Below are 13,867 nucleotides of genomic sequence, written 5' to 3' on the forward strand. Positions count from 1 at the left end.
ATCTAGAAGTGTCCGTACACCAAGTAATTCAAGCGACACATCCTGCTTGACTGCTTAGAGTACTTGTTTGATAGAGTGGGTCCTATCAGCCTCAGTTCCTAGTTAGGTATCTGTCTCAGGCGCACATGCCAGGCCACATGGGCTCACGTGACTATATTTTCGCTAAGCGATGCTACTGATCATCCCTAGTGTACTCCTATCATGTCGGCTTGTCAAGCCGTGGCGATAGGGCGCATTCATGTGCGTTATTTTTACAAGACACTATCTCGTTCGAGTTTTAGCTCATGAGTATTCGATGTAAGTTGGCCATTCTGGAGCAGCGTGGCGTTCTTTTTGAGGCTCTGGCTTGCCGCGACGGCACCATGTAACAAGCCGCACCGGCATCATGTATCAACCCGGCGTGCCATGAAGGCGTACGTCAACCAAGCAAAACCAGGGTTCCTGAGTCAAACAACCAAGTTAGTCGGATGATCTTGCGCCACGGATCATGTCCAGTCACGTCAGGAGTCCTCGCTTGACAGACTTGATTTATGAGCTGTTTGCTTCTGCTGCACCTAGCCGTTGCAAAGCAGATTAGTGAACTTCGCTGGAGCAGTGTGTTAGCCAATGATACTTCACAGAAACTGGATTGCAGATCTTGCTGACATTCATATAGTATAGCGCCTCTGTCATCAAAGAATCCCTCAGGCGGTCCTTGATTTATGGCCGTGGCATTGTTCGAACGGCATCTTAGCGAGCCCATCGAAAGCCTCGTGTCCAGCGGCATTGATGGGTAAGCTATTCTCGTGCGCGGCATGGCAAATTTCGGCATCGTACCTTATAAATACGGCATCTGCTGAACAAGGCGCGCGTGTGCATGCAACGGCCGATACCTATCCTACAAACCCAATGAGTGCACTCCCGAGTCTTATCCCAGTCACTCAAAAAGCACCGAATGTGTGCGGATACTGCAGGGCGCGGAAACAAGCTTGTGATCGTACAGTGCCAAGCTGCCTAAGGTGTGCTGCGTAAGTTTATCAGCCCCAACACTATGTGGCAGCTGTCCTGACGAGAGAGATAGTAAAGGTTTCAGCTGCGACTACTCCCCATCCCCGCCTGTTCCAAGCACAACCTCCGAGCCTTTGATCTTGCGTTCACAGTCAGGCGCACCACTTCTTTCTTGTCTCGGAGCTTGGAAACTTGTGCACTATGTGACAACAAGCTTGAAGGCATCGTCCGATATAAACGCATCCTCCAAGCTCTCAGATTATGTGGTCGACATCCTAAAATTGGCTGATATCAATCTGACCTCCATCGTTGAGGATTATGGCCGATCTATCCGACACTGGTCTCCGACAGTCTACGACTGTACTCTTGATCAAGGTACGGAGGTTATTTTAACTAGATACCCAGCGCTAGCTCTGAGTGTGTGGCTCGTTACCCAAAACATCCGTAAACACGCTGAGCACCCTTCCGACTGCCAGCTTTACCGAGTTCTAAAACAGGTTCTTGCCTTGTTGCAGACAAAACATGACGCAGATATAGAAGCATTGCAACTAGGGCTATCAATAGCAGTGTATGAAGTTGGTCATGGCATGGGAACACAAGCTTTCCAGACGATATTAAGCTGCAAGGCAATACTAACTATACTTGAACACGGTGCCACGGCTATTGATGACATATCGACGCTAGAGACAACAGAGTGGCTAAAAGCCTCTCTGATTATGCTCGACCGGTATGCATTTCCTTCTTTTTACAATCATCGGTGTCATCTCACACTGATCTCAGCATACTTTTCGTCACGTCGCCGTCGCCATCTTTCACACTCACTATACCACCGAGCGATCCCATTTGCAATGTGGAATTCACTCAGTACCACCCGCCCATCATGCCAACACATGTCCCATCACCTTGTACGAAGGTTCACTTCCGCACTGTCGTTGCCCTTGGCACCGGCAAGGCTCTCGATTACGTAAATGCTCGTAGACGCACAACACAGCCTTACGAAAGCTACGACGCCGTCGATATGCAAACGTCGGGTTACATCAGAATGCTCATGGAAGATATGCGGCCTTCTTCTTGGGTACATTGCGACGCGATAGGGCTGGGTTTCTGCTCGCACCTCTTGCTCCAGGAAGCTCAAGTGCTCTACCTAGCAGGACTGCCATACTCGGACGAGCTTCGTAAACACATCGAGAAAGCAAATCTGGCGCTAAGGTACGCAAGGCGTATGGCATGGGATATGGTGAAGGTTTCGCTAGGGAAGCTGGAAAACGAGGACGATGTGGCAAAGCTGCCGTTCGCGGCGCTGTGTTGCATATTGAGAGCCGGGATAGCCGTCTTGGAGACATCCAGAATATGTGACGAGCAGTTAGTATCGAATGAAGAATTCGCAATGCTCCAGAGGTGTATGAGATGGTTTAGCGCGCGGTGGCACGTGGGAGTGCATCTTGAGGCGAGGCTAGAACAGTTTATAAACAGTCATACTTGATTTTTTATACATTAAGTTTCTGGTCCATTATCGTCACTGAACATAGACATAATTACTCGTTATCTTCCCACTTCTCCTTATAACGCAAGGATCTTCTCGACAGCGCGCTCTGCGATGATCATAGTACCCAGGACAGGGTTAGTTGACAGAGGCGCGCTGATCGAAGCATCAACAACGTGGATGTTGTCAGTACCAAGGACCTGGGCGTTCACATCAACGCAAGTCTCGAATCTGCAGCTGGAAGACCAGTGCTGAACGTTGCCAAGAGTGTAGTCAGAGGGCGTGCTGATCCAGGTAGTGATCTCCTCAAGGGTTGAGTTGCCAGCGATGTTCAACGGGCTCAAGGTCTTGGGAAGCTTCTGGAAAATGTCGTAGATGAACTGACCAACAGCCTGTGCATCACGCTTGTCCGAGTAAAAGAAACCAGACGAAGGTGTCGCGATACCCTTCTCGTCGAGACCCACACGGCCGAATGATCGCAGACCAGAGGTTCCGTACACGTTCAAGGTGATGGTACCGTTCTCTGTGAAGTCGTTTGCGCCGGATGAGTCGATGGTGCCCTGGCAGCCAACGAGATCATCGCCCTGCTTAATGAAGTCCCAGAAAGCACTTGTTTGCGAGCCGAAAGAGTAGGGACCAGAGCGCGACTTCAGGTAGAGATCGCGGTCAGCAGGGATAGGATCGGTGTAGCTCTGGGTGTAGGAGGAGATGGACTTAGAGAAAAGCTCAATAAACGTGTTGGGGTTGTCGAAGACCTTGTCACCAACAGCGGTGTTGTTGATCCACTGGCTGGCGGGGAGAGTGAGCTGGCCAGCTGCAGAGAGGTTGCTGAGAGTAGCTGGCTCGCCGATACCAGACCACATAAGGACCTGAGGGCTGAGAAGAGCACCACCAGAGAGGATGACGCGGCCGCTCGAAGCAATGTTGATGATGGAGGTAGTGTTGGAGCCCTTAACCTGGACCTCAACGCCCGTCGCGGTCTTTCCATTGCGGATAACGCGAATAACCTTGGTTCCGGTCTGGAAGTGGAAGTTGGGACGCTTAAGCGCAGACTGGAGGTAAGTCTTGACGGGACCACTCCTCTGACCGCCCTCGTAGTTGTAGATGGGGTGGCCAAAGACCTTGGTCTTTTGGTGGTTTTCCCAACCGTTGTTGAGACCAACATGTGAGTAGTGAGCGCTATCAACGAGCCACTCCTTCGCAGCATCGTAACCAGACTGCAAATAGCGTTTACCATCAGCCGACGGCGTGTCAGTAGAAGGCTGCTTGGCATGAACCTTCGCAATCGCGCTTAGCATGTCCGAGTTCTTCCATCCCTCGGGGAAATACAGATCCCAGTCGGATGCCGGCGGCTGGAAGAACAGACCAGCATTAATGGCGGTATTACCACCGACTGTGCAGCCTTGGAAGGCGTTGACCACGTCTGACGCGCATGTCAAGTTACCAGGCACCGAGAAGATCGTCTACTAACGTTAGTTCTAGCTTGGAGCGGGGTCGATGTTGCAAAGCGTACCTTGTAGAGACCGGGGACATCAACACGACTGAGCTCGCTCCCATTCAACCAGCCGGGACGCTCACGACCACCAGTAACGTAGTACGACGCACCTCCCTGCTCAAGGAGGAGGGTCTTCTTGCCAGCCTCGCTCATGCGATCGGCAACGATGAGACCAGCAGGTCCGGAGCCAACAACGATGACATCGTAGTCAGCCTCGGAGGTACAATCTTGGGCAACAGGAGCCGCACTGGCGATCAGTGCAGTCGAGAGCAAAGCTCCCAACGTCTGTGTGACCTTCATCTTGTTTGTGAGAGAGCTCAAGGAGATCGATTTCAAGCCAAGATTTTCAGACAATCCTTAGATTGACTGTAGAAGGGTGCAGCACAAATCAACGGCGACCACACTATCAATATATCTCACACGCATGACAGGTCAGCTAAGCTGTGGCGAACCGTCAGCCGTGAAAATCTCGGAAAGTCGAAATCTAGTCGACCTCAGACACGAAGGAAGGTGACGCTGTGATGCCAGACTCCGGTTGGCGGTGCATTGTGGTGCGCCGTGCACAACGCTACATGGACGCTTGCGGCTGGTTAGTCAACGGTCCACGAGTCCAATTTACGAGAAGCCCATGCAACAATGCTCTATCTTTGGCAGCACAAACCGCACTTTCCGTCATTTCGTGAGAAGGCTGACGAGCTCAGCTGCGGGGAAAGGTACTTCCACAACACTGTTGGAGAGGATGTTGCGTTGGTGCGGCTGAGTTGCGTAACCGTGAGGAGATCCGATAGGTAAGATAAGCGACAGCACACCTGTCTGCCATTGCGAAATCGCATTCGCATTGACTTCTGTGCATCAACATGAAACGTATCGGTCCTTGTGTGGTCAAGCATTGAACAGAGCGCGCGGGTTGCTCATGGCGCCTTTTAGTGTCCATAGTCGGACCGCGCCTTCCGATCCATCATGGCTCGTCCCTCGTGCCTCACCTGCCGGTACATGTCCGCCACTGCCGCGCTTTCCATTGGGTCGGAATTTCCCACACTTCGCACTTGTAGTTGATAAAATCCTTCAGGAATCCGTAATGTCGGGGGAAATCAGAGATAGGCCTTTAAGTGGGTCTCTGGCGGGGGAGGACAGGCGAATGGTGGCGTGAGGCCGTGGTGAAGAAGAAATTGCACTGAAGGGTTTGATAAACAAGGCACGAAGGGGGCAGGTCGGGAGGATTCTTATGAGAGCCTGGAGTCTGGACAAAAGCTCGTACGTGGTCGTGCATTCGCAATTAGGATGATCGTCATCCTGCAGCGAAGTACTGCCGGGCGTTTGAATGCAAGGATGATGTGTCTGCGATTCGCGGTGAGCCACAGGCTAGAGTATCAATATGGTTATGGATTGACGGGCCGTAAGGGACATGCTGGGGGGGTTTTGACACTCTTCTTAATTGCTTACTGACCCCGAAAGCCTCAACCGTGGATGAATTGGCGGGTCTATGCCACCGTCCCTTGACACATATCTTCAGCATGGCACCGAATTATGGTCTGTTCTACGGGGTAGAGATCACCACGTTGTGCGTGGCGATCATATGCTTTACACTGCGTTTGTCGAATCGCTATGTGAAGAAGATCAGCACCTTTGTGAGCACCCTGTCCCACCAAACCCCAGACGCCGTGCCTCTCCGACCGCGCCTAGGCACGCCAACTTGTCTGTCGCCTGGATCCAAGACTGACATTCACAGGATGATGTCGTTCTCGCCATTGCAACATGTTTCTCGATATCCATGACCGCAATGGTATGGCGACTATATGAGTTAGGCTACGCTTTGGACCTGGAAGATGTTCCAGTGAAGAACGAATACCCGATCGGACGACTCAGCTTGGCACTGTTCTCCATGTTCCCCATGTGCTACAGTCTGATTCGCATCTCCATCTTGTTCACGTATCTTAAGCTGTTTCCGTCCCAAACCAACCGTTGGCTCTGCTGGGGTCTTTGTGGACTGCAGCTCGCCTATGCGTTATGGGCTGGACTGACCACGCTGCTCCAGTGCAGGCCCATCAACGCCTACTGGAACAAGACGATTGAAAATGCTTTTTGCAACAGCCCGCGTAATCAGGATTACGCCATCCTGGCATTGAACAGTTCTTTCGATATCATTGTGTACATCTGGCCTGCACACTACTTGTACAAGCTCAAGCTACCGTTCAGGTCACGACTTGAGTTGATACTTGCTTTCTCCGTCGGTCTTGTGTACGTCCTTTCCACTGCTTCTATTGTCGGATCCACCGCTAAACAATTTCAGTAACCTCGGTCTCTCGTTCGCGCGTCTTTCCCTCCTCATCACGATGTACAGTACCCGAGAATGGATGCGATACGGTCCACCAGGAGTGCTCATTATCATTGTCGAGTCTCATGTTGGCATCACTTGCGCCTCTCTCCCTTACTTGAGGTTCCTCTTCGAATTCGTTTCATCAAACTACTTGTCAAAATCCGGCTACGGCGCCACCAAGGAACCCACAAAAGTGAAGCACACTGATCCTGGCAACGAGAATCACCCTTTTGTTGAATTACAGGGTCGGAGTGGGGGAGGAATACAGAGGAAGACAGATATTGAAGTCAGCACGTTCAGAGAAGAGAGCATCGAGGAAGATCTTGAGGTGTACGACGGAAGGAACCGGATGATGGAAGACCAGATGCGTCGGGATGAGAGGGCGTGGAGTGGAGAGGATATCCTACTACCGGAGAAGCCACGAGAGCATCCCGATGTGTCAAAAATGTAGTGCACCGGAGGAAAATAATACAAAATACACGATCAGCATCCCCGAAATAATGATGCGAAAGAGCTCTACGCCAACTGTAGGCGCGAACAAACCCTTTCGTTGAAGAAAAGTAGGTTTGAGCACGCGTAAACCAGTGGCTGTCACCAGAATGGGATGTTGATACATGCCTATTTCCGAGGCGCTTGTTGAGTCGAGTATTGAGCTCCGTTCATACCAGCTGCTGTGCCATGCTCTTGTTGTGGCTGTGATTGTAGCTCGCGTGTGTCGTTGGTCAATGCACATTGGAAAAACTAGAAGTAACGACCAAGCGTTGGACAACGTACCCCTCGAGGAGAGCTTTATCAACAAAACGGACGATTGTGTTGTCACTACGATAGCCGTGCTCACTAACGTCCATAGTGCTGATGGGGCACCCTCAAACGGCTAGGTGTGTGGCTTAGCAACATTGCATGACGCACGAGTCGCCAATGACGACTGCAGCCTCGAAGACGTTCCTGCATGTCTTGACGAATTCCGTATCATGAAACGTTGACAGTTGTAAGGTCGATAACATCATCGGATAAACGAGGCTGTAACTCCTCCTGGGCAGCTCTAGGGACCTTTGCTCTCCTCTTACCCGCGCAGTCGGCGACCACGATCGTTTTAGAAAGAGACAGCAGCCCTTCCAGAGAAAAGCTGCAACACGCAACACGCAACACATGATGAAGCGATCAGTATCGCGACGCAAGCGAGTAGCAAACGAGCATCTCATTGTTGGAGGCTATCAAGACAACGCCAAACTGTCCAAACCGCCAAAAGTGCATGAAAAACCCCGAAATCGGCTTCAAAAGCGGGTCGCTCCAATGGATGCACTGCTCACCCCGTACCTTGCTCGTCTTGGCTTCACAGCGCCTTCCACAAACCTCTTCGTTCTTGAGTTCGAAGAGTACCCTTACAACACTCTCCCAAGCAAATTTGTAGGCGTCTACTCAACAGTCGACTCCGTGACAACTGGCGCCATTGAGCATGGCGCATACACATTCTCAAGAGAAGGGCTCCTCGATGGCAGCGAGTATCTGAGCGCCACAGGGCGTATCAGGATCCACACACGGTCGGTACAGCAGTCTGGCGCCGAGGTGGCGATATCCACACGCAGCCACAGTTTTGACGGGACGCCGGCAAGGCAGACCGAGATCGTCAGATCAGATATCCCCCATCCTAGCTCGCGGTTCCACACGTCGAACAAGTCGCTCAGACTGAGCATGGCGCGCCCGGGCGCCCAGAGCACAGCGAGCTTGCGAGAAGTGAGCAGGCCTACAGAAACCGTCTATCTGGCGGTCAGACAGGGACCGACTGCGGCGCATTGCTTGGGCGCGTTTGCAAGACCGAGTCTGGCATGGGGTGCGTGTCTGAAGAACAAAGCGAGCTGCGCGTTGGAAGGGGTGTTGAGTGAGGAGAGTAGAACCGTCGATGCAGAGGGGATGCCGCGAGCGACTGCTAGGCTGCATGGGCGCGGGCAGCATGCGTGGTTCGTGGACGCAAAAGAGGTGGATGCTATTGTCAAGTGAAGGATGCTCGAGTTAAGATGTGATGTTTTATAAGGGAGGCACTTTTCCTTGAAGTCGACTGTGTTCTCTCCGCTTGTCGGATCATACCTCACCAAAGCACACGCGGATCTCAGGAGTCCACCACTGGATACTCGGCCCCAAGAACAAAGCCTTGCGGAGGCCTACGATCTTTGAAAACGGATCAAGAACCAGGGTGCTCCAGAGAATCCATTTGACTATGAACCGTCGAGCCACTGCCATGCTCCTGGGCAGAGCGCGAGACCATTCCGCGGGTCCAACAAGGACAACACAGAACATGACGCGGAGGAGGAAGAAAGGCAACGCATCGATTAGGCCGAATCACATCATGAAATGTCAATGAGGCTTCTCTAATAATCGCTTTGAATTTCCATTCCGCATACCTGTACAACAAACCTTCGCAAAACACGACCCAACATATCACTACATTACGACATAGGATATAAGATATAATGACAGTCATCACCAGCGCCCCTCCATCTCGCCAGTTCTAAGCCACGAAAACATACAAAATCGTATCTCGTATACACACGCCCCCCCAACCCATCGTAAGTGTAAAGCAGACCAATCATCAAGCATCACCCGATCCCGTAAAACGATTCCAGTCTCTCAAAACCAATAAGCGTCGCCGCCTTTACAAACCTCAAAACTACACCCCAACGCCTTGCCCTCTTCTTTGAGTTTTGCCTCACCTTCTTGTAACTGTCGGAGGATGGTGTCGCCCACGAGCGGACCGTCTTCGCACGTGTCCTTGACGTGTATGACGACGACTTTGAGCCCCTTGAGCGGCGGCTCAAATGCCGCCGAGACCAGCGCGCGGTTATGCTCCGCGCTGACGCTGTTTAGCTTCAGCTCTGGGGGCGCCGAAGGGTGTGAGGCCTGCGGGTTCTGCGGCGGGCCTTCAGTCTTGGGTGCCAGATGGTGGTGATTAGGTGTGTGCGTTCCCGTGGGTGTATTACTGAAGTCCGTCATTAGATCGTCGTCGACGTGATATGGTCCGTATGTGCTTGAGAGTGGCGTGTCGACGCCTTTTACACCCGCGTGCCAGGTGCGAGACTTGATAGGCCCTTCGAGCAGGTCGCGGCTCATGCGTTTGCGCTTGCGGCCCTGACGCGCTGCCTCGCGCGCCTGTTCATACTCTTTACGTGCAACTTTAACCACGTCGGCAAGGTTTTTAAGTTCAGCAAGCAAGTGTCGTGGTGCGAGATGTCCGAATAACACAGCATCCGCCTGGGAATCGGTATAGCTGCATTCAATGAAAATCCCAGTGAGAATACCAGCGGCGATCTTTGGGGCTGCTTCAGCCCAGATGTATCCTGTGCGAGGTGAAAGGGATAATGAATCTGGCTCGACATCCCCGAAGATGAGGATCTCCTTTGTTGGTGTGGTTATTGTGGATTCGGCGCGTATGAAGAATGCCGATGAATCCACGACACACTGATCAGCCGGTATGTTGTTCGAGGCGGCATGACTTGATCTTCGGCCCTGCTCAGCGCCGAGCGAGGCCAACCCTGGAGTTCCTGGCTGACTGTGCGGTACCGGCATCGAGAAGCTATGTGCACGTCCCTCTCGGGTTTCCCCTTGGTGTACAGGCGCAGATGTGTGCTGCAACCCTGGTGTTTCCTGAACTTCTGCGTTCGAACCACGGTGCACATGCCCTGGACCTTGCATACAGTGACCGTGACTGACCTTGAACCCTTTCACGCCCAGGCCATCGCAGACCTCAATGTAGCCTCGTCCTTTGCCCTGGCCCAGAGCGATGTTACCGCCTTCAGCGAGTCGTTGGAATGAAACGAGACCGACTCCCCCGTCTTCATCTGTCAGGTTGGGCCAGATGATGTTGTTAAAGATATGCGTCTTAATGGCGTGAACTGTAAATGGCAAGGCTGCTAACCTCTTTGGACGCGATGTGTTGTGGAAAGCCGCGGTGTTGATGACAAAACCAGACAAGTGGTCCAGATGTGGATGTGTAATGAGATACGTTGAGATATGCTCTCTCACGACGTGCAGCGCGTTTGCTCTAGCACTCGCATTTGGGAAGGGTAAGCCAGCAAACGCTCCCTCCAACAGCGTCGTGATCTCGAATGGCATGTCGCTCTCCGAAAATGGCGTTTCAACCCCGGAGTCATCATCCGACATATTCATATGTCCGGTTGTTGGCGATGTTCCGACATCGTGGAGTAGAGCTCCACCGCCATGAATGCTATCCACTTTCGGCGGAGACGAGGGCTGCAGCTCTGAGACAAGCGGAAAGTGTCGTTCGAGAATTCGAGTGATGGACGCGAGGTGTGAACCAGCATCGACAGCCAGGACCGAGTTCTTAGACCACTTAGTGGCTGTTGAACGTACAAGAAAGCCGGTTACGTTGTCCTCGGTTGGACCGCCTCCAGCACCCAGACAGATAACCTGAATAGCCGGTTCATTACTGTGGCCAGATGATCGTCGAACCTCCCTGTGTCCATCATTGTCCTTCATTCCCTCGGCGACTCTCTCTTGCCTTTACCACTTTTGATCGACTCTCGCGCGTGTTGGTGTTGATTTCGAGTCAGAGCGAATACCAAGACTGTCTCAGCCACACCTGACACGCCCCACAATCGAAGCGCGGTGATCCAAATGTCGCAGTGGTGTAGCAGAAAATCACCGTGGAATCCTTTGCTGTTGTGACCGATCGATTACCAGGCCTTGCCGCTGCCTTTAAACTACCTCACTGACCACTGCCAGGCCAGAACTGTAAATGCAAACGACCGTGTCGACGGCCGTGCAAGCCAGGTGTCTCCCCGCGATCGAGTATTGCCGCGCAACCCCGAACGCCCTTGATCGACGTCGACGTCGCACACAGTGCCCTCGATCCACAGCCCTATCGCAGCTAGCCGGACCCTGAGTTGAGGTCGAGTCGATGAAGATGATCCAAGCTCTTTCTTCTTCCAACTCAGCCTCAGAACTCAGCTCAAAATGCGGCTCTTACGCTCCCACGACAGCGGCGCTCCTGCGGCGCACTCTCGGTGTGCGAAAGCAGAAAGGCTTAACAAGTGTTGCGCGAGGGTGCGCGATGGGTGGATTACTGTGTGGTTCCCCGCCGATCCAGTGACGTCTGATCGCAAGTGCGAAAGCAAAAAGTTGAAGAAGACTCGAAGGACGGAGGGCCGCAGAAGTCGCGCCCTTGTTTCCCGTCTCTTCCTGCGCCGTTGCTGGTTGCGCCAACGAAGCCGTGACTGCGGCTGCTCAGGTTGGCCAATCAGTGCATGAGCGCTTTGTGGGGTAGTTTGCGCCACAAACCAACTCTCGAGCGCTCGAGGACAGATCGAGCCCTCGACGATTCCAGACCCTCGGGGCGCCTAGAGGTATGTCGTCGTTGCGGGCAGATAGGGCTGAGGTCTGGGGTATCGGCGACATGCTGATCTTGTTGCCTTGCTGAGATTGCCAACGTTGAGGACAAGAGCAGCCGCAGACACCACGCCAAGCTGCCGAACAATGCGGGAACCAATGCACAGCACGTCGTAGCGTGTGCACGATCGGTGCATCTGACCGCGTCTTTGTGCTATTGATGCATTGGTGATGACTGTGCGGCGGACGGCGCATTCTATTGCATGCTTACATACTCGTTGTCACTAGGCTAACGAGAAGTCGGCCTCTTGAGTCCCTCAAAGCCCAGTGAGTCAGTTGTTCGGGTTGACACCTGCACGCTAAGCCTTAGGTTGAGAACAAGATTGACGTATGAGATGAACTGCTGAGAGTTGTTGACAATAGCAGTACATCGAACCACAGGAGTAAGTTGACCAGACACTGACGCGAGCACCATATGAAAACCATCACGTTATTGCAAAGAGACCTAGTTTGGACGTTTTGAACATGTGCTTTTTGGCTTTTATGTTCGGGTCATAGCAGTCTTTTCGATCAACTATACCCATCCCTCATACCCTCCGGTTCCAGGTCGTAAATCATCCGCATCATTAACGAAACGCACACCGCAAACTAGCAAGGTATCTACTTGAAGACCTTGCCGTCGGCCCACTCGTAGGACTTGCCGTCAACCTCAATGGGCTTGTCCCAGGACCACTGGTCCTCGACAAACTTGCGGTGCTCAGCATTGGTGGGGTCAAGCTTGGAGAACTCGTAGGACTCGACGTCGGGAGCGACCTCGAAAGCAGGGAGAGCCTCCTGGCCACGGACAAGGAAAGCACCCTTGATGATGGAGTTATTGGACTCGCCGTAGACGGATGTGCAGCCGAAGATGTACTTGCGGGAAGCCTCAAGACGGGCGAAGAAACCACCAATCAAGTTGGAGGTCATGAAGGTGAGGGTAAGCTCGTCGTTGTACTTGTAGTCAACGGTCCAGAGCGAGTACTCCTCGAAGTTGACGTTCTCCCAGAACCAGGGAAGGGCAACCTCGCGGGTCTCCTCGTTGGAGTACTTGCGCTTCCAGTCGTCAAGGACGAAGGTGGGGCGACCAAGGGCCTCAAGAGGGTGCTTGGCCTTGGGGGCAGCGGGGGCCTCGTCCTCCTCCTCAGGCTCAGCGGCCTTGGGCTTGGGGGCAGCCTTGGGCTTCTCAGCCTTGGGGGCAGCCTCCTTCTTGGGGGGCTGGTTCTTGATGGCCTCCTCGATGAACTCGAGCTTGCCAGCAACAGCCGAGTAGCTGGGGGTGTTGTAGACGGTCTCGTACCAGCGAGTGACGTTGGGGTTCTCGGACCTCCACGCCTTGTCGAAGAAGTACTGGAAGCCACGGGCAATGATGCTGGTGGCGAACAGATCGGCAAGAGTCAGACGCTCACCGACGAGGTAGGTGTGGGTAAGAAGGTGCTCCTCGAGGACGTGGACGGCCTTGGTGGCAGCCTTCTGTGCGTCGTCGACGTTCTTCTTGTTGTAGGGGTCACGGCCGACGATGGGGCGGAACCAACCACCGAGGGGAGTGAGGACCTCAGTGTTGACGAAGGACATCCAGCGGAGGATGGTGGCGTAGTCCTGCTTGGTCTTGCCAAGGAGGCTGGTCTTCTCGTTCTGGGAAGCGACTGGAGGCGGTCAGCGACTGAGTCACCATGGAATGGTGGTGAAAATTGCACAATGGCCGCCAACGTAGATCAGGAGTTTACTTTTTTCAACAGTAGTTTTCAGACAGGGATAACTGAATGAATGACATTCGCACATCATATTACGCCATGGGGAGGGCATGCGGGGTACTTACGGTAGACAGCGATGGCAATGGTCTCGGAGAGAACGAAGCCATCGGCACCCTCGAAGGTGGGGACCTTTCCGAGCTTGTTGAGCTTCAGGTACTGCTCAGAGACGCCCTTGGCGGGCTCGGTGTCGACAAACTCGATGTCGAGACCGTTCTCCTTTGCGACCGCAAGGAGGGAGGTGGTGCGCGGGTTACCCTGAGGGGCTGTCAGTCAAGTTCAAGTGCTGGTCCCCGCGCGAACAGTGGTACGGCAGCGCGGGCAGGGCAAACCACTTACGCTGTAGCTGTAAATCTTTCCGAAAGACATGATTGCTGGTATACCGTGGGCGGAACTGTACAATCAAGAGAAGGAGAGGCGTTGGAGGGAAGAAAAAAGGTTGTTTGGGTCGAAGTGGG

The 13,867-nt window shown here is 53.2% G+C and overlaps 6 protein-coding genes across 6 annotated transcripts; 3 read left to right on the plus strand and 3 right to left on the minus strand.

Moving 5' to 3' along the window:
• Positions 1 to 888: 888 nt before the first annotated feature.
• C7974DRAFT_300742 (uncharacterized protein) lies at positions 889 to 2,470 on the plus strand (the record flags this gene model as incomplete). The annotated part of the gene is made up of 3 exons (XM_046137810.1): positions 889 to 1,007; positions 1,061 to 1,714; positions 1,768 to 2,470. 3 exons carry the CDS (start codon positions 889 to 891, stop codon positions 2,468 to 2,470), a joined length of 1,476 nt encoding a protein of 491 aa, XP_046003531.1.
• Positions 2,471 to 2,508: 38 nt separating this feature from the next.
• On the minus strand, positions 2,509 to 4,435 carry C7974DRAFT_27716 (uncharacterized protein). Its single transcript, XM_046137571.1, has 2 exons — positions 3,984 to 4,435; positions 2,509 to 3,933 (listed from the first exon to the last, which is right to left on the minus strand). The coding sequence occupies exons 1-2, from the start codon at positions 4,263 to 4,265 to the stop codon at positions 2,548 to 2,550; spliced, it is 1,668 nt and encodes a 555-aa protein (XP_046003532.1). The 5' UTR covers positions 4,266 to 4,435; the 3' UTR covers positions 2,509 to 2,547.
• Positions 4,436 to 5,167: 732 nt separating this feature from the next.
• On the plus strand, positions 5,168 to 7,055 carry C7974DRAFT_27815 (uncharacterized protein). The gene is made up of 3 exons (XM_046137577.1): positions 5,168 to 5,593; positions 5,695 to 6,203; positions 6,256 to 7,055. The coding sequence occupies exons 1-3, from the start codon at positions 5,480 to 5,482 to the stop codon at positions 6,731 to 6,733; spliced, it is 1,101 nt and encodes a 366-aa protein (XP_046003533.1). The 5' UTR covers positions 5,168 to 5,479; the 3' UTR covers positions 6,734 to 7,055.
• An 8-nt stretch (positions 7,056 to 7,063) lies between these two features.
• Positions 7,064 to 8,265, plus strand: C7974DRAFT_326557 (uncharacterized protein; the record flags this gene model as incomplete). The annotated part of the gene is made up of 2 exons (XM_046138990.1): positions 7,064 to 7,949; positions 8,007 to 8,265. Coding segments are annotated over exons 1-2 (777 nt in total), but the record flags the coding sequence as incomplete, so codon positions are not given.
• Positions 8,266 to 8,320: 55 nt separating this feature from the next.
• C7974DRAFT_27710 (uncharacterized protein) lies at positions 8,321 to 8,742 on the minus strand. Its single transcript, XM_046137570.1, has one exon. The coding sequence runs from the start codon at positions 8,575 to 8,577 to the stop codon at positions 8,362 to 8,364; it is 216 nt and encodes a 71-aa protein (XP_046003535.1). The 5' UTR covers positions 8,578 to 8,742; the 3' UTR covers positions 8,321 to 8,361.
• A 165-nt stretch (positions 8,743 to 8,907) lies between these two features.
• C7974DRAFT_299065 (uncharacterized protein) lies at positions 8,908 to 13,778 on the minus strand (the record flags this gene model as incomplete). The annotated part of the gene is made up of 4 exons (XM_046137725.1): positions 8,908 to 10,704; positions 12,295 to 13,304; positions 13,478 to 13,667; positions 13,749 to 13,778. The coding sequence occupies 4 exons, from the start codon at positions 13,776 to 13,778 to the stop codon at positions 8,908 to 8,910; spliced, it is 3,027 nt and encodes a 1,008-aa protein (XP_046003536.1).
• Between the last annotated feature and the right edge of the window lie 89 nt (positions 13,779 to 13,867).

This window comes from Boeremia exigua, assembly GCF_020726555.1.
Source record: "Boeremia exigua strain MPI-SDFR-AT-0100 chromosome Unknown C7974scaffold_1, whole genome shotgun sequence".
Classification (NCBI taxonomy): Eukaryota; Fungi; Ascomycota; class Dothideomycetes; order Pleosporales; family Didymellaceae; genus Boeremia; species Boeremia exigua.

Excerpts from the sequence above, each read along its gene's own strand:
- C7974DRAFT_27716 (XM_046137571.1), bottom strand. The coding sequence starts at position 4,265 with ATGAAGGTCACACAGACGTTGGGAGCTTTGCTCTCGACTGCACTGATC. Across the intron at positions 3,934-3,983 it reads ATGTCCCCGGTCTCTACAAG|ACGATCTTCTCGGTGCCTGG; the intron begins GTACGCTTTGCA and ends TAACGTTAGTAG.
- C7974DRAFT_27815 (XM_046137577.1), top strand. The coding sequence starts at position 5,480 with ATGGCACCGAATTATGGTCTGTTCTACGGGGTAGAGATCACCACGTTG. Across the intron at positions 5,594-5,694 it reads TGAAGAAGATCAGCACCTTT|GATGATGTCGTTCTCGCCAT; the intron begins GTGAGCACCCTG and ends TGACATTCACAG. Across the intron at positions 6,204-6,255 it reads GCTTTCTCCGTCGGTCTTGT|TAACCTCGGTCTCTCGTTCG; the intron begins GTACGTCCTTTC and ends AAACAATTTCAG.
- C7974DRAFT_27710 (XM_046137570.1), bottom strand. The coding sequence starts at position 8,577 with ATGTTCTGTGTTGTCCTTGTTGGACCCGCGGAATGGTCTCGCGCTCTG.